Source organism: Bombina bombina, chromosome 6, assembly GCF_027579735.1.
Source record: "Bombina bombina isolate aBomBom1 chromosome 6, aBomBom1.pri, whole genome shotgun sequence".
In the NCBI taxonomy this organism is placed as follows: domain Eukaryota; kingdom Metazoa; phylum Chordata; class Amphibia; order Anura; family Bombinatoridae; genus Bombina; species Bombina bombina.
Window position 1 is genome coordinate 213,751,091 of NC_069504.1, and position 25,411 is coordinate 213,776,501.

General features: G+C 40.4%; 1 protein-coding gene across 1 annotated transcript in view; it reads right to left on the reverse strand.

Annotated features, from left to right (window-relative positions):
• Positions 1-4,934: 4,934 nt before the first annotated feature.
• ADAMTS20 (ADAM metallopeptidase with thrombospondin type 1 motif 20) overlaps positions 4,935-25,411 on the reverse strand; it is a 578,468-nt gene continuing 557,991 nt past the window's right edge. The window contains 1 exon segment of the mRNA XM_053719202.1: positions 4,935-5,082. Coding sequence (XP_053575177.1) covers positions 4,993-5,082 — 90 coding nt within the window. The 3' untranslated portion in view covers positions 4,935-4,992.

Sequence of the window (25,411 nt, forward strand, 5' to 3'; positions counted from 1 at the left end):
TAATGAAAAATGAATAACTTTTAAATTAATAACATTTTTGTTTGATCATAAAATATTCAAAGGTAGTGTTTGCTGCCGTTTTGTTTTTTTCTTGTTGCATTTACAGTTTTTGGATTGACTTGTTGCTGCACAAAATATGAAAAACAGGGATTATTATTGAGTCTTTCACAATTTTGCAATTCTCAAACCTGTTTTTCTTGCACCACTAAAAAAGTGTTTATCAATAGATATCATCAGGGTATTGTGATAAAACCTTAAGAATTTGGTTGTTAATACTCCATCATTTTCCATTTCATAAATAGATGAGTGGAATAGAAAATAGAGGACATTGTGAGGAGAGTAGAATTAAAGGGTCATTAAAGTTACGGTTGTTGCAACTGAATGGCCTCTAGTTATCAAAGTCTGGCGCACCTGATCCGACAGTGCGGATCAGGTCTGCCAGACTTCGCTGAATACGGCGAGCAATACGCTCACCGTATTCAGCATTGCACCAGCAGCTCACAAGAGCTGCTGGTGCAATGCCGCCCCCTGCAGACTCGCGGCCAATCGGCCGCCAGCAGGGGGGTGTCAATCAACCCGATCGTACTAGATCGGGTTGATTTGTGGCGATGTCTGTCTGCCTGCTCCAAGCAGGCGGACAGGTTATGGAGCAGCGGTCTTTGTGACCGCTGCTTCATAACGGCTGTTTCTGCTGAGCCTGCAGGCTCGCCAGAAACACGGGGCATCAAGCTCCATTCAGAGCTTGATACATATGCCCCAATGGCTGCATAATAATTATAATATTTCAGTTGTTTATTTTTTGTTTTGTTTTTTTAAATATTTTTGTTACTGAGAAACAAATACATCTGAGATGAATGACCCTCTTAATGAAGAACACAACACACTTCCTTATTTTGTAAAATTTTAGCATTAGAATATATTTGTGGAAGTGTCTGTAGAAACCCAATCCTTCTATAAAATAACTGTATCAAAAGATTAGCTGTCATCAGATAATACTTCACATTTCAGCCATACTGGTCCAACATAGGGGAAATCGCTTTGTTGAAAATGAGCAACACAACGTAAAAGAACACGTGAAAACTAAAGGGGAGACTCTCTGCTAGTTGCTAAGTGTACTGTATAATGTACTTACCAAAATTCCCATGTATATTAATGCCTAATTTGTAGACTAAAAAATAATAATAATAGAATTTACAACTGGTATATAATCTTCCCCTATATTATTCAGCAATAATATATATATATTACCAAGATGAGCACTCTCACTTCAAAATTCAGCAGCCAGCGTGCTAGTGAGTAATAGATAATAGTAGCAAAAACTTGCACTTGCTGGACTTTTTCAAACACCAAAAAGTTTTAATGTAACGTTTCGGAGACAAAGTATCCCCTTGGTGTTTGAAAAGTCCAGCGAGTGCAAGTTTTTGCTACTATTATATATATATAGTAATAATTAAATTATAAATACAATAATGTGGTTCTAATAGTTATTAGCTATCAAAAAGTAGGTAGAGTTTGAACATTTGCTTTGTGACTATGGAGGAGACATAGCATTTTGAGTTTTATGCCTCCAAGCTGTTATAAATGCAATATTTCTTCAGTAAATAATTACTTCATGTTGTATCACAGTGAAAAGTCACATGATAAGATTTTACAACCTGATATAAGATTAAATATTTACTGTACAATGTAGAAAACAAGACATCAGATTGGTATGGTATAAAAACTACTTGCAAAAAGAGCATTTCAGTGACACTGCAAAAAAGATACAATTTAGTAACACAGAGAAACAGCGTAAAATATACCAATTTGTATCAGTTGGAAGTACTGTATATATTAATGTACAAATAAGAAATTCAATACCCTAATATATTTGTATGCAGTATATATATATATATATATATATATATATATATATATATACATATATATATATTTATATATATACACACACAAACGCATAAACATATACACACATACATATATATGTCACACACAAACACATATATATATACACTATATATAAATAGATAGATAGATGATAGATAGATAGATAGATAGATAGATAGATATATTGGGCTAATAGAGGTTGCTTCCATGTGGTAAAATGCCATAAAGCAAGCTCCTGAGCTGTTGTTCATTCCTGAGAGAGCGCTTCTCTTCCAGTATGTATTTATAATATGACCCTGCGGAAGTTACCCTAAGGGTGATAAGGGGGAATCATATGTGGACTCGTTGCCCAATGTGTTTAGAGAAATATGGGTGCACCTCACTATACTGATGAGGGTTATAGAAGGCAGAAACAATCATCTGGGGTTGCCAGGTCCTTTGTTCGGAGAAGAATTGCCTGGTATTTTAAGGGTTGACTGGCCTTGTTAGGTGGATCAGATTATAAAACTTCAGAAAAGTTCTTCTCTATAAGAAGCACTATTGGGGAAAAGGAGGCTGCTCCCAGGTGGTAAATTTCCATAGAACAAGCTATTGAGCTGTTGTTTGTTCCTGAGAGAGCAATTCTCTTGAAATATTTAAATATATATATATATATATATATATATATATATATATATATATATACGTTCAAATATATATATATATATATATATATATATATATATATATATATATATATATATATATAATTATAAACACTTGGTTTAGTCCTTTAACATGCAGAAATAATGCCAGTAGCCACTAAAAAACATTCTTATGAAAATACTTTGCCCCCTTATGAGGACCCTCAAATGTGCTATTTATGGTCTGTCCAAACCCACAGATATTCTTTGCAACACAATAAATTATATAAATTATATCTAAAGGAGGGGGGGGGAGTCTGATAAATATATGTTTCAATAAAATTCTCAATTAAAATCTATAATTATTTTAGTAACTAAATTAACTTTGAATATAATCTACTCCAAAGATTGTATATTTATAGATGATAAATTATCTCTCTTTCAAATACCCAAGACATAGGGCTAGATTACAAGTAGTGTGCTAACTGTTGAGCACAAGCGATATTGATTTTTTTGCATGCAACGGAAATGAGATCTCGAGAGCGCAATAGCATTTTACACTTGGGACTGTCCGAATTAAAACCTCATGTAAAGGGTAGTGCATCATAAAAAAGTTGCACTAACACAAATACACCGAAATTTACAGTTACACTCATATAAACACTATCTGATAGAAATTAGTCATATAAATATAAAAACAAAGTTATAAGGGTTAAAAGGTATATGGTATGTGACAAGGTATTTGACTGCATAGGGCTATATTGTATATTTACATGCATATACACATACGTTTCTAAATATGTGTATGTATGCATATATATACTGTATATAGTGAAGATTGGAGTAGTCTTGTTAGTCCAGTAGATAAGATGCTCAAAAAACAAAGTATTGCAGTATGCAGTGATACCTTTTTTATTGGACTAACATAATATTTCAAAGACAAGCTTTCAAGAGTTTTCCTCTCTTCCTCAGGTCTAAAGCAGTACTTCAGACCTGAGGAAGAGAGGAAACTCTTGAAAGCTTGTCTTTGAAATATTATGTTAGTCCAATAAAAAAGGTATCACTGCATACTGCAATACTCTGTTATTTGAGCATCTTATATATATATATATATATATATATATATATATATATATGTATACATATGTATTTATGTGTTTTACTGTATATTTACTGTACATATTTAACATTCCATTGTTCTTTACATGCAGGACAATGTTATTTTTTTGTAAATATATATTCATATAAATATATATCTGTATATACCTATACCTGTATCTATTCCTATAGATATATAGGTACAGATATCTATTTTACTTTAACATTATCATATATACACAGAAATATATATTTAATAATAAAAATTAAAAAAATTCTATGTGAAGAACATAGGAATTTCGGGTTTTGGGCTTTAGGTCTAGCGCACATGAAAAATTAGTAATCTAAAAGAGTGTTCTTGAAATATTAAATATAAAATATAAAAAATATATATATTAAAAAATATTATACATACTGTAAAAAAAAACTACATTGTAAGTAATAATTATTATTTTTTAATATTTTATTTTTAATATTTCAACAACACTCTTTAAGCTTACTAATTTTTTTGTGCGCTAACCCAACAATGTGTTAGACCTAAAGCGCGAATCACAAATCACAAATCACGTTACGCATATTTTACAATCCTTTGTTCTTCACATGTAATTTTTATCATTAATTTTATATTTATACATATATATATATAAATATGATAATGTTAATGTAAAATAGATATTTATACCTATATATTTATAGGAATAAATATATTGGTATCTACAAATATATATAGAAAAATATATTTACAATAAAAACAAAAAAATTCTGTATGTGAAGCACATTGGAATGTGAAATATTAACAACTCCTGTCAGGTTAGAGCGCAAGAGATAAGTGTTCGTTTTTCCTTCTGCGCTCTCTATTGAAGTCTATGGGGAGAATAAGTTACCGTGGTTACAATATTCAAAGTCCATTGGTTAGCCCATGTCAGGTAGCCATGTTTTACAAGTTGAAAGTAAAAAGTTTGCATGCAAGAGAAACCCAATGCGCACCTAACAAAGGACTTTGAATATCATGACTGCACAAAAAGCTTACTTCTAGCAAAGTTTAAGCGAAAGCACTAAATAGCGTGCCACTTGCAATCTAGCCTATATTCCTTTCTAAAACTACATTCACACAGAACAGTTTTTGAAAATACTAGGACAGATTCATTAATAGACTTTCTCTTTTTTTTCCACCAGTTCCTTCATTAATCTATTGAACTAATGCACTATTAAATGAGAAAGTGTGTATATGTGCTGTGGAACAAAAAACAGAGAAATTATGCATTTTCTCATGTCTCATATGTAAAACAATAGACAAATATTTTAAACAATAATCCGCTGTAAAAAAAAAAGGCAATGTCTGTTTTGTTTATTAGCACCGGAGTCTGAAATTTGTTGAATGTATTTAATGCACTTGGACCTGGAGACCAACACTTGAATGAGGAACACATTTTCCACAATATCCTCCACATCTTCCATAGATTTTTGCCCCATCCTAAAATAAATTGACACAAGATAAGTATAATGATATACACATTGTTAAAATAAACATACTTAACACTCATCCTTAAAAAGATATATACTGATTGATTGATTGACTGATAGACAGACAAAGGGTGCCATGTATTAAACGGCGGGCGGACAGCTTCTTAACTCGCGAAGCTGTCCGCCCGCCTCCGCTACATCCGTACATGGAGCCCAAAGTATCAAGTTTGAAAATTCTGAATTGGTACCATTCTTCAAAGAAATGTTTGCTGCTCCTTAAATAAATAGTAAATATACTAAACTAGAGAAATAGTATACTATTATTATGTAACCATACAGGTTATACAGTAAAATGCTAGTGCCGTGTGAAATAGGCTGGATTGGTAGATATTATTTGTTTTTGGTATGCGTATTACAAGTTGAGAGTATAATATTTGCATGTCAGTGAAATTCGACAACCGCTAACTTCAGTGCTTTGGATGTCACGATCGTGCTAACCTCTTTTCCTTTATAGACTACAATTGAGAGAGAAAACTGGAAAAAAAAAACTAAAGCTTATCTCTAGCATGCCAATCAGAGAGGAGTTAAACCTACAGTGCTAACCCGAAGATAGTTATGAATATTTTACATTCCAATGTTCTTTACAAAGAAGGAAATGTGTTTTCTTTTTATTTCCATATTATCAAAGGACTCTCATAAACCATTAAAGGGTCAGTGACCAGGGAGCTGGCAAAACAATATAATAGAAAAAATATACAGACCGCACTCACTGGATTGAAGACAAACTTTCCATGCAGCTTTAATGTGGTGATGTTTCGGGTACAATTTCCCTTTCCTCAGACCAGCAAGAACAAATGAACAAACAGTGGCCTAGATTTAGAGTTGGGCGGTAGCCGTCAAAACCAGCGTTAGAGGCTCCTAATGCTGGTTTTTACCGCCCTCTGGTATTTGGAGCCAGTCATTAAAGGGTCTAATGCTCACTTTCCTGCCGCAACTTTTCCATACCGCAGATCCCCTTACGTCAATTGCGTATCCTATCTTTTCAATGGGATCTTTCTAACGCCGGTATTTAGAGTCGTGGCTGAAGTGAGCGTTAGAAATCTAACGACAAAACTCCAGCCGCAGAGAAAAGCCAGGAGTTAAGAGCTTTCTGGGCTAACGCCGGTTTATAAAGCTCTTAACTACTGTGCTCTAAAGTACACTTACACCCATAAACTACCTATGTACCCCTAAACCGAGGTCCCCCCACATCGCCGCCACTCTATTAAAATTTTTTAACCCCTAATCTGCTGACCGAATCTCGCCGCTACTGTAATAAATGGATTATCCCCTAAAGCTAAGTCTAACCCTAACACTAACACACACCTAAGTTAAATATAATTTAAATCTAACGAAATAAATTAACTCTTATTAAATAAATTATTCCTATTTAAAGCTAAATACTTACCTGTAAAATAAACCCTAATATAGCTACAATATAAATTATAATTATATTATAGCTATTTTAGGATTTATATTTATTTTACAGGCAACTTTGTATTTATTTTAACCAGGTACAATAGCTATTTTAGGATTTATATTTATTTTACAGGCAACTTTGTATTTATTTTAACCAGGTACAATAGCTATTAAATAGTTAAGAACTATTTAATAGCTAAAATAGTCCACCTCACTCCCGCCTCAATAACCCTATAATAAATAGTATTAACCCCTAATCTGCCCTCCCTAACATCGCCGACACCTAACTTCAATTATTAACCCCTAATCTGCCGACCGAATCTCGCCGCTACTGTAATAAATGGATTATCCCCTAAAGCTAAGTCTAACCCTAACACTAACACACACCTAAGTTAAATATAATTTAAATCTAACGAAATAAATTAACTCTTATTAAATAAATTATTCCTATTTAAAGCTAAATACTTACCTGTAAAATAAACCCTAATATAGCTACAATATAAATTATAATTATATTATAGCTATTTTAGGATTTATATTTATTTTACAGGCAACTTTGTATTTATTTTAACCAGGTACAATAGCTATTAAATAGTTAAGAAATATTTAATAGCTAAAATAGTCCACCTCACTCCCGCCTCAATAACCCTATAATAAATAGTATTAACCCCTAATCTGCCCTCCCTAACATCGCCGACACCTAACTTCAATTATTAGCCAATCAGAATTTTCCTACCTTAATTCCGATTGGCTGATAGAATCCTATCAGCCAATCGGAATTCGACAGACGCCATCTTGGATGACGTCATTTAAAGGAACCGTCATTCGGCTAGTAGGCGTCTTAGAAGAGGATGGATCCGCGTCGGCTGGGAAGAAGATGGCTCCGCTCCGCTCCGGAAGAAAGAAGATTGAAGATGCTGCTTGATAGAAGACTTCATCCCGATGATGGACTTCCGACTTCAGCCCGATGATGGATTTCTTCAGCCGCCGCTTGGATCCAGACTTCAGCCCGAGGATGGACGTCACTCTTCAGCCCCCCGCTAGGGCTTGGATCAACACTTCCGAGGCTTGGATCAAGACTTCCGAGGACGGATAGGTGAACCTGGCATGGTGAAGATAAGGTAGGAAGATCTTCAGGGGCTTAGTGTTAGGTTTATTTAAGGGGGGTTTGGGTTAGATTAGGGGTATGTGGCTGGTGGGTTGTAATGTTGGGGGGGGGTATTGCATGTGTTTTTTTTTACAGGCAAAAGAGCTGAATTCTTTGGGGCATGCCCCGCAAAGGGCCCTGTTCAGGGCTGGTAAGATAAAAGAGCTTTGAACTTTTTTAATTTAGAATAGGGTAGGGCATTTTTTTATTTTGGGGGGCTTTGTTATTTTATTAGGGGGCTTAGAGTAGGTGTAATTAGTTTAAAATTGTTGTAATATTTTTCTAATGTTTGTAAATATTTTTTTATTTTTTGTAACTTAGTTCTTTTTTATTTTTTGTACTTTAGTTAGTTTATTTCATTGTATTTATTTGTAGATATTGTATTTAATTAATTTATTGATAGTGTAGTGTTAGGATTAATTGTAGGTAATTGTAAGTATTTTATTTAATAATTTATTGATAGTGTAGTGTTAGGTTTAATTGTAGGTAATTGTAGATATTTTATTTAATTAATTTAATGATAGTGTAGTGTTAGGTTTAATTGAAACTTAGGTTAGGATTTATTTTACAGGTAATTTTGTAATTATTTTAACTATTTTAGCTATTAAATAGTTCTTAACTATTTAATAGCTATTGTACCTGGTTAAAATAAATACAAAGTTGCCTGTAAAATAAATATAAATCCTAAAATAGCTATAATATAATTATAATTTATATTGTAGCTATATTAGGGTTTATTTTACAGGTAAGTATTTAGCTTTAAATAGGAATAATTTATTTAATAAGAGTTAATTTATTTCGTTAGATTTAAATTATATTTAACTTAGGTGTGTGTTAGTGTTAGGGTTAGACTTAGCTTTAGGGGATAATCCATTTATTACAGTAGCGGCGAGATTCGGTCGGCAGATTAGGGGTTAATAATTGAAGTTAGGTGTCGGCGATGTTAGGGAGGGCAGATTAGGGGTTAATACTATTTATTATAAGGTTATTGAGGCGGGAGTGAGGTGGATTAGGGGTTAATAACTTTATTATAGTAGCGGTGCGGTCTGCTCGGCAGATTAGGGGTTAATAAGTGTAGGCAGGTGGAGGCAACGTTGAGGGGGGCAGATTAGGGGTTAATAAATATAATATAGGGGTCGGCGGTGTTAAGCGCAGCAGATTTGGGGTACATAGCTATAATGTAGGTGGCAGCGGTGTACGGAGCGGCAGATTAGGGGTTAATAATAATATGCAGGGGTTAGCGATAGCGGGGGCGGCAGATTAGGGGTTAATAAGTGTAAGGTTAGGGGTGTTTAGACTCGGGATTCATGTTAGGGTGTTAGGTGCAGACGTAGGAAGTGTTTCCCCATAGAAAACAATGGGGCTGCGTTAAGAGCTGAACGCTGCTTTTTTGCAGGTGTTAGGTTTTTTTCAGCTCAAACTGCCCCATTGTTTTCTATGGGGATATCGTGCACGAGCACGTTTTTGAAGCTGGCCGCGTCCGTAAGCACCGCTGGTGTCTAGAGTTGCAGTGGCGGTAAATTATGCTCTACGCTCCCTTTTTGGAGCCTAACGCACTGAAAACCCAGCCATTCTGTGAACTCTAAATACCAGCGGTATTTAAAAGGTGCGGGGGGAAAAAAGCACGCGTAGCTAACGCACCCCTTTGGCCGCCAAACTCTAAATCTAGCCGAGTGTATTTAAACCCTAAGTCTCACCGACTTTGCAAATTGCACCCAAACTTGTTATAGTAACAGGCTTTTTGTAAACAGTAACATTTAGTACACCCAATGTTAAAACCAACATCCAATGTGGTACAACAAAAGAACATTGTGTATAAAAACAGTCATAGCTAATTTTTAACACTGTGTATTGACATTGTAGCCCAATGTTTAATAAATATCAACAAATATATACAAATGATCCCTCCATTGCCTATTAGGTTGGTAATAACATGTATGGGCCGTGTAACTGACATTTAAGTAAGAGTTGCAACCCTGTCTAGGCTTATTAATTCTCTCTAAAGGATCCCAATGTAAAACAAGGTTAGAAAGTTATATAGTTAAATCCATAGGTAAAGCACAAGCGAGACCTATAATATTGAAAACACATCATCATCATATCACAAGATATTAACCCATATAAAGGAACATAGGGACACCACATAGCGTATCACAATATCACTGCTTTGTATTCAAGATTTAAATGTGCAATTCTACTCACATTTTATAATCACCAATGGATGGTGATCATAGGCAGGCTGAACTTTTAGAGCCGTTCAGCTGACTCACCTCCCAACTGTAGGAAAACTCAGGATGACCCACTCAGGGGAAGGTAGGTCCTTTAACAAAAATATGCTTGCAAGTAGTGTGTAAAAGTTTAAAAATTTTCCTAAAAGACCAACATGAGGTCAAAATTTAAAATGTACAAACTGCAACCTGTTTCTCAGCCACACAGACTGGATGTTTCATCAGGCAGTGTAATACATCTCACACACACGGACGCTTTAAATATACATACAAGTAGTAAAAAACAAATGCATCAATTACAAGAGTTAATCACCTTACTAAAATGAACATTTTCTAAACATTGTATCACTAATACAATGTTGCTAACCTATTACTCATTAACAATGAAATAGTTAAAAATAATGTTTCAGTGCATCAGTATTGAATTATTTGCTCCTATTGGATCAAGTAGTCACAAATCAGGCTTCATGTCATCATCACTAGTTTTCTCCAATCAGAACATCTCAAAAGACACACCCAGCTCATACCTAAATTTTTATACAGAGCAAGCTGATCAAACAAGGACAATTTTTTGTTAGGAATATCATTAAAGCAAGCAGAAAGATTAATATCATATCAGAAAAAAGATGTAAAACATTGCAAAAGATTAATAGAATAATTTAATTTATAGTTAATTAAATAAAAAAATCAGTTAATCTAGATGGGAATCAAACCACTAATAGACTGAAATAAAGACAAGAATTTAAGGGAAAAAAAAGCTATCCTTACTAATCCTTATATTATTACATCTCTTTGATAAACATAGCAATAGATGACTATGGGAATCGTATTCCTGATCAAATGATCCTAAATTTATATAAAACAGAAAGCCATACCACTAAGCTAAACAATATGGTTTATAAATTTTTAAAAAAAGATTGGGTTAACCCAAATTTTCCTTCAAGGTTAGATTAAATATAAAAATATATCAATGAAATACTGCTAAAGTATGTGTCTAAAACAACCAACAACTATTATAGTTTTTCTAAAACCAATTGTACATTTGGCTCTAGATATCGTCTTCTCTGACTGATGGTTTTAATGTAATGGGAACAATAAGTTTAGATTGAATGCCCTGTATTTCTAGAGGCTATGATAAAAACCAGGGAGGGATATGTTGAGAGTCCCCTATGGAGAAGAGAATAATCGAAAGCTCAGTCTGTGGGAGATAATGATGCTTTTTTAGATCTTCAAGATGTTTTGAATACACAGAGACAGTTAAGTAGGGATCAATCATACACAGAGTTAAAGAGAAAATACAAAAGGAATCACATAGGAGAGGAAGAAGAGAGGTCTCCAAAAAGGTAAAATCACTAGAGGGTATTTTCAATCTGTCATCTTATCAATTAAATGTTGACGAGATTAGCTTTTAAAATAAGGGCTTATCATATAGTCCCTCCAATTATCATAATATGTTTAAACTTTTTGTTGACTTAAATAAATGTCCACGTAAATTATCTCTTGGAAAATATTTGTTTGAGACAATAATGAAAGACACTAATGCAAGGGAGATTTTTACCAATGATGTTGAACCAGGAGCAAAAATGGATATTATATATGTGGAACGTGAAGAATTAACTGAAACTCTTTTTAATCAATATATTAAAGCCAATTTTAAGAAGAAATCTGCTTTTGTTCCAGGCAATGTGAATAGAACTTATATTGATTTTTTTTTAGAATCTAGAAGAATTTGAAAAAATGAGGAATAACAACAATAAAAATAACAATTTGAGCTAAAGGTAAAAATTGGCATTGGATAAACTCATGAAAAATTATAATCTGAGTATACGACAGGTGGATAAGGGCGATGGAATTGTCCTACAGGACAGCTCAGATTACCTATTAGAAGCTTGTATAATTCTTGGTGATAGTGATTATTATTTGCTTTTGAGTGAGGATCCAACTATAAAGTTCCAGAAATAATCAGTAAGACTTATTGATGATGGAAATATCATGGGGGTCTTATCAAAGCAAGGACGAGAATATTTGGTCACAGAAGAAGTAAAGATTGCATATTATTATCATCTTCCAAAAATGCACAAGTGTTTGGCTGACTTCCTTGGTCATTGCATCATCTCGGAAATTGGAAGCTTGAATAGTAACCTATCCCAATATCTTGACTGGTTTTAACAAAAGCCAGTTAAGATGCTACTTGTGATGTGAGCTCACTGTATTCCAATATAACACATCAGAAAGGTCTAAGTTCATTTAAATATTTTTTAGAAAGGGACATCTATATGTATAATAGACAAGTTGATATTTTAATAAATGCTGTGAGACTCATTTTAATCATAATTATTTGTTTTTCAGGATGATATTTACTTACAGATTAAGTGAACTGCCATGGGGACCAGATTTGCCCCTAGTTTTGCAAATCTCTATATGGGTTTGTTTGAACAAGAAAACATTGATGGGAGTTCTTTTGGGGCTAGTCTGGTCTTCTATGGCAGATTTATTGATGACCTTATTTTTATATGGGATGGTGATTTGTCAAGTACTACTAGATTTATGGAACATCTAAATAATAATACAATTGGCTTAAATATATATTTTAAAAATGATGAACAATCTAAAAAATTGTGGGAATCAACCTCTTCGAAATAGGTCTTCCCTTCCATATCCCAACTGAATACTAAATCTAAAAATTCTATAGATTTCAAAAGTAATTACCATAGAAAATAGGTTACAAATACCCCATTTAAAAACAGTCTAGCTCCAAGTAAAGTGGTAGCATCTAAACTTAACAAGAAAAGGATAAACATAGGAGTATGCACTAAGAAGAAGAAGAAGAAGAATTGGTTAGATGATTTGTCTATTAAGGTGATGAGATGCAATAGAAAGGGATGTAATAAATGTCCATAGCTTATGAAACAATCTTATGAATTTAAATATAGTACTACAGGTAAAATATTTCCCATGAAATCTCATATGAATTGTACTTCTAGATTTCTGGTGTATTTATTACACTGTAAATATGGGGCCCAATATATTGGGTGCACCTGTAGAAAATGTAAAACCAGATGGGCTGAACATTTAAGAAATATTAAAAAGGGAAGTTTGGCATATACTGTATCTAAGCATACAATGATATATCATTGGTGTAAGACTAATACGTTTACTAAAGGACCTATAGAACAGATAGAGGGTTTAACGTTTAAGTCAAGATTCTCTAGATTACGTGAAAGAGAATCTAACCTTGAAGGAAAATTTGGGTTGACCTAATTATTTAAATTAATAAACCTTCTGGTATAGTCTAGTGGTATGGATATCTGTTTTATATACATTTAGGATTGTTTGATCAGGAGTACTATTTCAATAGTCATCTATTGCTATGTTTATCAAAGAGATTTAATAATAAAAGCATTAATAAGTGTTACGGTTACCCTTAGTCTCGCTGAGAGATGGACCGCTTAGTAGCCTGGATCCCTATTGCTAAAGAGGGGAGAAGCTGCTTTCCATAGTATTCTATATGAGTCTCACAAATATAGAATAATCTCCCTTAGCTGCAGTACAGCTAGGATACCCTTCTGCCCACAAAAACGAGTCAACGCTGCGATTGAGGGTCAAACAAGAACTCAGGACTGGGATGCCCAGCCTGCTTTTTATTAAGGTTACATGCACACAGGGCACTCCCAGGGGGAGAGGGGGGGAAGCACAAAATCCCCCATCACACATTTAGATAGAGAGCACTGTCCTTTGACAGGCCACAATAGGATTACAGTACTTAAGATAACAAGTTTACAAGTTCATCTTATCAATTAGCAGTCTGGCTCCAGAGGTGATTAGACAATGGGATTTGTTATCACTAAACTTAGAGCTGCGGCCAGCAAACGTGTAATTAGACAATAGTTTCTAAAAGCTGAAAAAAAAGAGTTAACTCTTTATGAAATGATACTTGTTACGGTTTTCTTGGAGCCCTTCTTAGGCGCTGGCTTGCTGGTTCAGGCATTGCTGCTGGGAAATAAGCTCTGCACAACAAAATAACTAATGCTTCTGTAACAGTGCTCCCTTTCTGTGGAACACTCTGGCAGACACGGTCTGACCCCTTTTCGGGGCAGACTAAGGCTGTCCAGACCGCTGGTTATGCGGGGCTGAGGTCGGTTTGTCTGGACAACCCGTCGGCGTTGCCATTCTGTTTCCCAGGTCTGTAAGTAATGGTGAAATTGAAGGGTTGCAACGATAAGCTCCAACGTAATAGCCTGCCGTTATCTCCAGAGACCCGGTTCAGCCACACCAACGGGTTATGGTCGGTGACCAGAGTGAACTCCTGACCATATAAATAGGGAGTCAATTTCTTTAATGCCCACACCAAAGCCAAACACTCCTTTTCGACCGCTGCATAGCTGACTTCGCGGGGAAGGAGCTTCCGGCTGATGTAGGCAACTGGATGCTCCCCTCCATCTTCGCCTACTTGGCTGAGGACGGCTCCCAGCCCGAACATGGAAGCATCTGTATGGACGATAAAACGTTTGTTAAGGGCTGGGGCCGCCAAGACAGGAGCGTTAATTAGAGCATTTTTGAGAGCCTGGAAAGCCGTTTCACAGTGGGGAGACCACAGGACCTGTCGAGGTAAGTTCTTCTTGGTCAAGTCAGTCAGGGGTTTGGCAAGTGTGCTGTAGTCTGGTACGAACCGTCTATAGTACCCTGCCGTGCCCAGGAAGGCTAGGACCTGAGTCTTAGTGATGGGGGTGGGCCAATTGGCGACAGCTTCTATTTTGGCCGGCTCTGGTCGCTGCTTTCCACACCCCACCCGGTGACCCAGGTACTGTACCTCGGCCATCCCAAAGTGGCATTTTTCTGGCTTCAGAGTCAGGCCAGCAGCCCGGATCTGATCCAGAACCATTCCCACATGAGCTAAGTGGTCCTCCCAGGACTCACTGTGGATCGCTATATCGTCCAGGTAGGCGCAAGCAAAACTCTGGAAGCCATCCAGGAGCCTATCCACCAAGCGCTGGAATGTAGCTGGGGCATTCTTCATCCCAAACGGCATTACCCTAAACTGATATAAGCCGAATGGGGTGACGAATGCCGACTTGGGGATAGCCTCCGGGGCCAGGGGAATCTGCCAGTAACCTTTGCAGAGGTCAATAGTGGTCAGGTAATTTCCCCTGGCTATACGATCGAGTAGCTCGTCTACCCTGGGCATAGGGTAAGCGTCCGTCACAGTATTTTCATTGAGCCTCCGATAGTCTACGCAGAACCGGGTGGTCCCATCTTTCTTGGGCACCAAGACAACTGGGGAGGCCCAGGGACTATCGGAGGGCTCAATTACCCTGAGCTGGAGCATCTCATCGATCTCCTTCTTCATTCCTGTCCTAACTGCTTCGGGGATTCGGTACGGAGCCTGGCGCAAGGGAGCTTGTCCCGGAGTATCTACCTGGTGGGTGGTTAAAGTAGTGTACCCTGGCTTCGGGGAGAAGGTGAGGTGTTTGGACTGGAGGAGTTGGTTGAGCTGCTCCCTTTCAGTGGGGCTAAGTCGGTCCCCTATCTGAACCTGCGCCACTATACCTGTGGGGAGGCTCTTTTCTAATAGGTCTGGAATGGGTAAACTGTCGGGGTCTTCCTGAGGGGAACAACATACGGCCGTCACGTTCTCTGGTCGCTCAAAATATTCCTTGAGCATGTTTACATGGAATGTCTTTCTAAGATTGTTGTCGTGGCAGCTAGCTATCACATAAGTGGTGTCTCCCCTTTTCTCTACGATCTGGTAGGGACCCTGCCAGGACGCCTGCAATTTGTCTGTCTTCACCGGCTTAAGTACTAACACCTTTTGTCCTATGGTGAAGATTCTCTTTCGGGCCCCCCGATCGTACCATACTTTCTGTCTTCTCTGGGCCAACGGGAGATTAGCCCGCACGGATTTGGCTAATTGCTCCATTCGGTCCCTGAGTTCCAGCACGTATGGCACAATGGGGACACCGTCAGCCTCCATCTCTCCCTCCCAGTGCTCCCGGATCAGGTTTAGGGGTCCCCGTACCTTTCTTCCGTAGAGCAACTCGAAGGGAGAGAACCCTGTCGTTTCCTGGGGCACCTCCCGGTAAGCAAATAGGAGGTGCGGCAGGAAGCGTTCCCAGTCTCGGTATTCCTGAGTGAACGTCTTGAGCATTTGATTGAGGGTCCCATTGAACCTCTCACACAGCCCGTTCGTCTGGGGGTGGTATGGGGAGCTCAGGAGGGACTTAATTTTGCAAACCTGCCAGAGTTGTTGGGTCAATTCAGCCATAAATTGGGTGCCTCGGTCGGATAGGATTTCTTTTGGAAATCCTACCCGGGAGAACACCTGTACTAGTGCATTCGCTACCGTATCCGCTTGTATGTTGGATAGGGCGACAGCCTCTGGGTACCTGGGAGCGTAGTCCACTACGGTAAGAATGTATCGCTTACCGGAGGGACTAGGGGTAGCCAGTGGTCCCACTAGGTCAATAGCAACCCGGCTGAAGGGTTCCTCTACAATGGGCATATTTACTAGCTGGGCTTTAGGGTGATCGCCTCGCCTTCCTACTCGTTGACACACATCGCAGGTGTTACAGTAAGTTCTAACGTCAGCGTGCACCCCTGGCCAAAAGAACGTGTGAGTAATGCGGTGTAGGGTACGGGTAACGGCTAGGTGGCCTGCTAAGGGGATGTCGTGGCCTATTTTGAGGATTTCTTGACGGTATTTGTGGGGCACTACCAGCTGTCGCCTACGCTGTCCCCTTTTCTCTGTCCAGCGGTATAGTTTCCCTTTTTCCCATAAGAATGTTTCGTTATCTGCCCCGCCCCCTCCGGTCTCTGCTCGTTCCCGGTACTTTTGTAAGGTCGGGTCAGTCTTAGACTCTGCCTCGAAAGCATCTGGGGTGTCCCAGGGTATGGGGCCTAACCTGTCAGGCAAGGTCGGGGTAGGTCTTACCTGTGTCTCCCGCACTGGTGAGAGCTCTCGCTCCGTCCGGGCTTGGGCCCGTGTAGTCACTGGGTCCGCCTCGTTGTTGCATACTGGAGCATAGGCAGAAGTCATGGGGCCCAAATCGTTGCCCAGTAGTACTTCGGCAGGTAAATTATCCATTAGGCCCACGTTCACAGCCCCCTTTCCCGCTCCCCAATCAAGATGCACTTTAGCTGTTGGAATTTTGTACGCATCCCCCCCCGCCACTCTAACGGCCACAGTCTGTCCGGATCGCTTGTGCTCTGGCACCAAATGACTCTGTACCAGCGTGATAGTAGCCCCTGTGTCTCGCAATCCCTCGGTAGATCGCCCCTCGAGCCATACCCTCTGCCGATGGTGCTGGCGGTTATCTGAGGCAGCATATACAGGGTCTGCCTCGTGAAGCGGCCCCACATATCCCTCCATAGGGGCCTCTTGGTTAACACAGAGGGCCCGGGCCGGACGATAGGACCCAGAGGGGTAATTGTAATTCCTGGGTGTCTGGTGCGTATTAAGGGGGCAGCTAGCCATGAAATGCCCTGGTTGCTTGCATCGGTGGCAAGTCGGTCTGTGACGCTCAGAGCTGTTATTGGGTGGTCCTGAGTGTCGGACGGGCCCTGTGGGCACCGGAGCTCGGAATTCAGCACGAGGGGGTGCACGGTAAACCTCTCTGGGTTCGACCCGTGCTGGAGCTCGGTAGTTCATGGGTTCATGAAGACGGGAGTCATAATGTTCATCGGCCAATTTGGCTGCTTCTTCTAAGGTAGAAGGCCGCCTGTCTCGCAGCCATTCCTTCCCTTGCTGTTCCATGCCATTATAAAAATGTTCTAAGAGAAACAATTGTAAAATTTCCTCCCCAGTCACCGCTTTACTTCCGCTCAGCCAGTGATTTGCCGCTCTCCGCATTCGGTGCGCCCATTCCATATGGGTATCGTTAGGCTTCTTTTCCGTGCCCCGAAACTCTCGGCGATACGTGTCCGGAGTTACAGCGTACCGTCGCAACAGTGTCTCCTTAACTAGCTCATACTGTGTCACTTCCTCAGCACCCAGAGTACGAAAGGCTTCCAGGGCTCGCCCGGATAGTTTCCCAGACAATATCGTGGGCCACTCTCTGTTGGGAATCTGGTGCAGGGCACATTGCCTTTCGAAGTCCGCCAAATATTCATCAATCCCTGTCTCGCTCTCTAGGAAGGGTCGAAATGCCGCATAGGGTATCTTGGGCCTCCCAGCATTTTCGACAGGGATGATTACCTGCGGGGCTTCAGCATTGCGGTGTGCGTTCGCTAGGTTGAGTTCGTGGGCTCGAGTCTCTCGTATATCCTCGTCCGCCTCCGCCATCAACTGCTGTACCAATTCCATGGAGGGGTTCGGCCCGTATAATGAGAGCCTTTCCCGAACAATCCTGGTTTTTTCGTCACTAATCGTGGTCGGTGTTTCCGCCATTGTGAAGCTCTGATCCAGTTCGGTCAATTCTGCGATCAGCGCTCTCCTCGGCCGGTTGCTGGCGTACCCCCCTCTGCTTTCAAGTAAATCCTTTAGGGTTGTACGCTTCAATTTTTCGTAAGCGCTCTCCATCCGTTCTGTACCTCTCCTAGGAAATCCAGGAAAATCTCGCCGCTGCCGCCAAATGTTACGGTTACCCTTAGTCTCGCTGAGAGATGGACCGCTTAGTAGCCTGGATCCCTATTGCTAAAGAGGGGAGAAGCTGCTTTCCATAGTATTCTATATGAGTCTCGCAAATATAGAATAATCTCCCTTAGCTGCAGTACAGCTAGGATACCCTTCTGCCCACAAAAACGAGTCAACGCTGCGATTGAGGGTCAAACAAGAACTCAGGACTGGGATGCCCAGCCTGCTTTTTATTAAGGTTACATGCACACAGGGCACTCCCAGGGGGAGAGGGGGGGAAGCACAAAATCCCCCATCACACATTTAGATAGAGAGCACTGTCCTTTGACAGGCCACAATAGGATTACAGTACTTAAGATAACAAGTTTACAAGTTCATCTTATCAATTAGCAGTCTGGCTCCAGAGGTGATTAGACAATGGGATTTGTTATCACTAAACTTAGAGCTGCGGCCAGCAAACGTGTAATTAGACAATAGTTTCTAAAAGCTGAAAAAAAAGAGTTAACTCTTTATGAAATGATACTTGTTACGGTTTTCTTGGAGCCCTTCTTAGGCGCTGGCTTGCTGGTTCAGGCATTGCTGCTGGGAAATAAGCTCTGCACAACAAAATAACTAATGCTTCTGTAACAATAAGGATAGCATTTTCCATTAAATTATTGTCTTTATTTCTTATTGTATTTTATTTTGGATCCATGTAGTACAGTGTGTTATAGATTTATTTATTTGTTTGAAATGTATGTATCATAGATATAATACTATTGAGAATGAGTGTTCTGAATGACTATCACCTAGTTTTAGGCACAAGATCCCATCTTTGCAATTGCTACCTAGTGGTAGTCTAGTGGTAGAGTTGTAGGTTTTGGAATACTTTTTAGCCAATCTATTAGAGATTCGATTCCCATCTAGATGAACTGATTTTTAATTTAATTTACAAGAAATTCAATTAATTTATTAATCTTTAACAATGTTTTCTATCTTTTTTCTGATATGATATTAATCTTTTTGCCTGCTTGAGTGATATTGCTAACAAAACATTGTCATTGTTTGATCAGCTTGCTCTGTATGAAAATTTAGGTATGAGTTGGGTGTGTCTTTTGAGATCTTCCGATTGGAGAAAACCAGTGATGATGAAAATGAAACCTGATTTGTGATTACTTGGTCCAATAGGAGTGAATGATGAAACAACCAGTATGTGAGGCTGAGAAACTGGTGGCAGTTTGTACTTTTTCATTTTGACCTCATTATGGTCTTTTAATAAAGTTTTTAATCTTTTATCATATCCCATCGTCACTTCTGAGGTAGGAGGAGCTGCAGCAGGCACGCAAACTTGCATCTCCGGATTGTGAGCTCTACCCCAGCCACTCATCTACCATACCTGCCATTGGTAAGCAATTTTTCAGACTCACCTGGCCCCGCTTTTAATCTTTCTGCCTGCTTGAGTGATATTGCTAACAAAACATTGTCATTGTTTGATCAGCTTGCTCTGTATGAAAAGTTAGGTATGAGCTGGGTGTGTCTTTTGAGATGTCCCGATTGGAGAAAACCAGTGATGATGAAAATGAAAACTGATTTGCGACTACTTGGTCCAATACGAGCAAATATGAAGCCCCGGATTAATGCCTATGTGAGGAGGGGCTAATGACCTCACGCTAGGCATTAGGGCCGTGGTCACGTGAGCCGTTGCTCACTTGAAGTTTGGCCGAGCAGGAGTGAAGACCTACAAAGTGAAGCGGAGAAATTTTGCTTACCATGGCGGAGTTTCAGAAGATCCTGTCGACGGTCCAGGAGTTGCTGTCGTCAAAGGGTGAAGAATGGATCCGGAAGCGGCTGGTGGTCGAAGAGGATACCGGAACCGGAGGAGTTGTCACTGCGGGCGGTGAAGCATCCAGGCCAGCGCGAAGATCTCGTCTGACTGAGAGGTTAAGTCCATCGACCGGGAGAACACAGGAATCCGGGAGCCGTAGAAGGAAGCTGGCGAGGTCTTCAGCAGGAGGAGCGGGTCAGCGGTCGGCATCGGCGAAGAAAGGAGGAGCCGCAGGAAGGACCAGGAACCATCAGCAGAACGGACGAGACGCGGTTTCTTCATGGAGAGGCTGCAGCAGGTAATTCTTCTTCTTTTTCAGGAGCAGTCTTCGTGCTTAGCGATGAAGCGGAATCAGAAGAAGTGGAGATGGCGGCAGGTGAGGAAGAATCTTGCGAGGCCGTGAGTGTAAGTATTTTGGCGCCAAGTAAGGAGTTAACGGCAGCAGGCCTAATGAGAGTACCGCATCAGGATTTGTGTACGGCCGCTAGGCCTTTAGAGTTAACAGGCCCAAATAACGCAGGGCAATTAGAATTAATTATGGCCTCTAGGCCTGTAGTGAACACATGCTGGGTAACGGAATATATTCAAGGGGTTAAGAATATGAAATCAAAGTCGGGCAATGGAAGTAATTTTAAGGACAGGGGTCAGGAACAGTTTACAGCTAAGGAGCCTTATATACCGCAGGAAGAGTTTTATGGGGGACATTTTAGTCATGAAAATCAGGAACAATCTGCAATGGCCACTGAGCCTAGAATATCAAGTGCAGATTCGGTAAATAAAATTAATTCAAGGAACATTACGGCTAATAAGCCAGTACCTGTCAGAGCTTCTGCTCCAACAGGTAGAAAAGCATTGGAAAAAAGGAAACACTGCTTTTCAGGTACAGGAGAAAAAAACGCTGAGAGGGATGTTAGGTCAGAGAGTTTTAAAAATTGTGAAAGTGCCAGTGTAGGTGAGTGTAGCAGAGAGAGGTTTTTGAGGGAAAAACAGAATTTATGCTTACCTGATAAATTACTTTCTCCAACGGTGTGTCCGGTCCACGGCGTCATCCTTACTTGTGGGATATCTCTTCCCCAACAGGAAATGGCAAAGAGTCCCAGCAAAGCTGGCCATATAGTCCCTCCTAGGCTCCGCCCACCCCAGTCATTCGACCGACGGACAGGAGGAAATATATATAGGAGAAACCATATGATACCGTGGTGACTGTAGTTAGAGAAAATAATTCATCAGACCTGATTAAAAAACCAGGGCGGGCCGTGGACCGGACACACCGTTGGAGAAAGTAATTTATCAGGTAAGCATAAATTCTGTTTTCTCCAACATTGGTGTGTCCGGTCCACGGCGTCATCCTTACTTGTGGGAACCAATACCAAAGCTTTAGGACACGGATGAAGGGAGGGAGCAAATCAGGTTACCTAAACGGAAGGCACCACAGCTTGCAAAACCTTTCTCCCAAAAATAGCCTCCGAAGAAGCAAAAGTATCAAATTTGTAAAATTTGGCAAAAGTGTGCAGTGAAGACCAAGTCGCTGCCTTACATATCTGGTCAACAGAAGCCTCGTTCTTGAAGGCCCATGTGGAAGCCACAGCCCTAGTGGAGTGAACTGTGATTCTTTCAGGAGGCTGCCGTCCGGCAGTCTCATAAGCCAATCGGATGATGCTTTTAAGCCAAAAGGAAAGAGAGGTAGAAGTCGCTTTTTGACCTCTCCTTTTACCAGAATAAACAACAAACAAGGAAGATGTTTGTCTGAAATCTTTTGTAGCCTCTAAATAGAATTTTAGAGCACGGACTACGTCCAAATTGTGTAACAAACGTTCCTTCTTTGAAACTGGATTCGGACATAAAGAAGGTACAACTATCTCCTGGTTAATATTTTTGTTAGAAACAACCTTAGGAAGAAAACCAGGCTTAGTACGGAGAACACTGCAGAGCAGATAACTCTGAAACTCTTCTAGCAGAAGAAATTGCAACCAAAAACAAAACTTTCCAAGATAGTAACTTAATATCTATGGAATGTAAAGGTTCAAACGGAACCCCTTGAAGAACTGAAAGAACTAGATTTAGACTCCAGGGAGGAGTCAAAGGTCTGTAAACAGGCTTGATCCCAACCAGAGCCTGAACAAATGCTTGAACATCTGGCACAGTTGCCAGTCTTTTGTGTAGTAAGACAGATAAAGCAGAGATCTGTCCCTTTAGAGAACTTGCAGATAATCCTTTCTCCAAACCTTCTTGTAGAAAGGAGAGAATCTTAGGAATTTTTATCTTATTCCATGGGAATCCTTTGGATTCACACCAACAGATATATCTTTTCCATATTTTATGGTAAATCTTTCTAGTTACCGGTTTTCTGGCCTGAACCAGAGTATCTATCACAGAATCTGAAAACCCACGCTTCAATAGAATCAAGCGTTCAATCTCCAAGCCGTCAGCTGGAGGGAGACCAGATTTGGATGTTCGAATGGACCCTGAACAAGAAGGTCCTGTCTCAAAGGTAGCTTCCATGGTGGAACCGATGACATATTCACCAGGTCTGCATACCAAGTCCTGCGTGGCCCACGCAGGAGCTATCAAGATCACCAAGACCCTCTCCTGATTGATCCTGGCTACCAGCCTGGGAATGAGAGGAAACGGTGGAAATACATAAGCTAGGTTGAAGGTCCAAGGTGCTACTAGTGCATCTACTAGAGTCGCCTTGGGATCCCTGGATCTGGACCCGTAGCAAGGAACCTTGAAGTTCTGACAAGACGCCATCAGATCCATGTCTGGAATGCCCCATAATTGAGTTATTTGGGCAAAGATCTCCGGATGGAGTTCCCACTCCCCCGGATGGAATGTCTGACTACTCAGAAAATCCGCCTCCCAGTTTTCCACACCTGGGATGTGGATCGCAGACAGGTGGCAGGAGTGATCCTCCGCCCATTGAATTATTTTGGTCACTTCTTTCATCGCCAGGGAACTCCTTGTTCCCCCCTGATGATTGATATACGGTCGTCATGTTGTCTGATTGGAACCTTATGAATCTGGCCTTTGCTAGTTGAGGCCAAGCCCTGAGAGCATTGAATATCGCTCTCAGTTCCAGAATGTTTATCGTGAGAAGAGACTCTTCCCGAGACCATAGACCCTGAGCTTTCAGGGATTCCCAGACCGCGCCCCAGCCCACTAGACTGGTGTCGGTCGTGACAATGACCCACTCTGGTCTGCGGAAGCTCATTCCCTGGGAAAGATGGTCCAGGGTCAGCCACCAACGGAGTGAATCTCTGGTCTTCTGATCTACTTGAATCATTGGAGACAAGTCTGTATAGTCCCCATTCCACTGTTTGAGCATGCACAGTTGTAATGGTCTTAGATGAATTCGTGCAAAAGGAACTATGTCCATTGCTGCAACCATCAACCCTACTACTTCCATGCACTGTGCTATGGAAGGACAAGGAACAGAATGAAGAACTTGACAAGAGCTTAGAAGTTTTGACTTTCTGACCTCTGTCAGAAAAATCCTCATTTCTAAGGAATCTATTATTGTTCCCAAGAAGGGAACTCTTGTCGACGGAGACAGAGAACTTTTTTCTATGTTCACCTTCCATCCGTGTGATCTGAGAAAGGCCAGAACGATGTCTGTATGAGCCTTTGCTTTTGACAGGGACGACGCTTGTATTAGAATGTCGTCCAAGTAAGGTACTACTGCAATGCCCCTCGGTCTTAGAACCGCTAGAAGGGACCCTAGTACCTTTGTGAAAATCCTTGGAGCAGTGGCTAACCCGAATGGGAGGGCCACAAACTGGTAATGCTTGTCCAGAAAAGCGAACCTTAGGAACTGATGATGTTCTTTGTGGATAGGAATATGTAGGTACGCATCCTTTAGATCGACGGTAGTCATAAATTGACTTTCCTGGATAGTGGGTAGAATCGTTCGAATGGTTTCCATCTTGAACGATGGTACCCTGAGAAATTTGTTTAGGATCTTCAAATCCAAAATTGGTCTGAAAGTTCCCTCTTTTTTGGGAACTACGAACAGATTGGAATAAAATCCCATTCCTTGTTCCTTTATTGGAACTGGGTGTATCACTCCCATCTTTAACAGGTCTTCTACACAATGTAAGAACGCCTGTCTCTTTATTTGGTTTGAGGATAAGTGAGACATGTGGAACCTTCCCCTTGGGGGTAGTTCCCTGAATTCCAGGAGATAACCCTGAGAAACTATTTCTAGCGCCCAGGGATCCTGAACATCTCTTGCCCAAGCCTGAGCAAAGAGAGAGTGTCTGCCCCCCACTAGATCCGGTCCCGGATCGGGGGCTACTCCTTCATGCTGTTTTGTTAGCAGCGGCAGGCTTCTTGGCCTGCTTACCCTTGTTCCAGCCTTGCATCGGTTTCCAGGCTGGTTTGGGTTGTGAGGCATTACCCTCTTGCTTAGAGGATGCAGAATTAGAGGCCGGTCCGTTCCTGAAATTGCGAAAGGAAGGAAAATTAGACTTATTTTTGGCCTTGAAAGACCTATCTTATGGAAGGGCGTGGCCCTTTCCCCCAGTGATATCTGAAATAATCTCTTTCAATTCTGGTCCAAATAGAGTTTTACCTTTGAAAGGGATGTTAAGCAATTTTGTCTTGGATGACACATCCGCTGACCAAGACTTTAGCCAAAGCGCTCTGCGCGCCACGATAGCAAACCCTGAATTTTTCGCCGCTAATCTAGCTAATTGCAAAGCGGCATCTAAAATAAAAGAGTTAGCCAACTTAAGTGCGTGAACTCTGTCCATAACCTCCTAATATGGAGTCTCTCTACTAAGCGAGTTTTCTAGTTCCTCGAACCAGAACCACGCTGCTGTAGTGACAGGAACAATGCACGAAATGGGTTGTAGAAGGTAACCTTGCTGTACAAAAATCTTTTTAAGCAAACCCTCCAATTTTTTATCCATAGGATCTTTGAAAGCACAACTATCTTCGATAGGAATAGTAGTGCGTTTGTTTAGAGTAGAAACGGCCCCCTCGACCTTAGGGACTGTCTGCCATAAGTCCTTTCTGGAGTCGACCATAGGAAATAATTTCTTAAATATAGGGGGGGGAACAAAAGGTATGCCGGGCTTTTCCCACTCCTTATTTACTATGTCCGCCACCCGCTTGGGTATAGGAAAAGCGTCG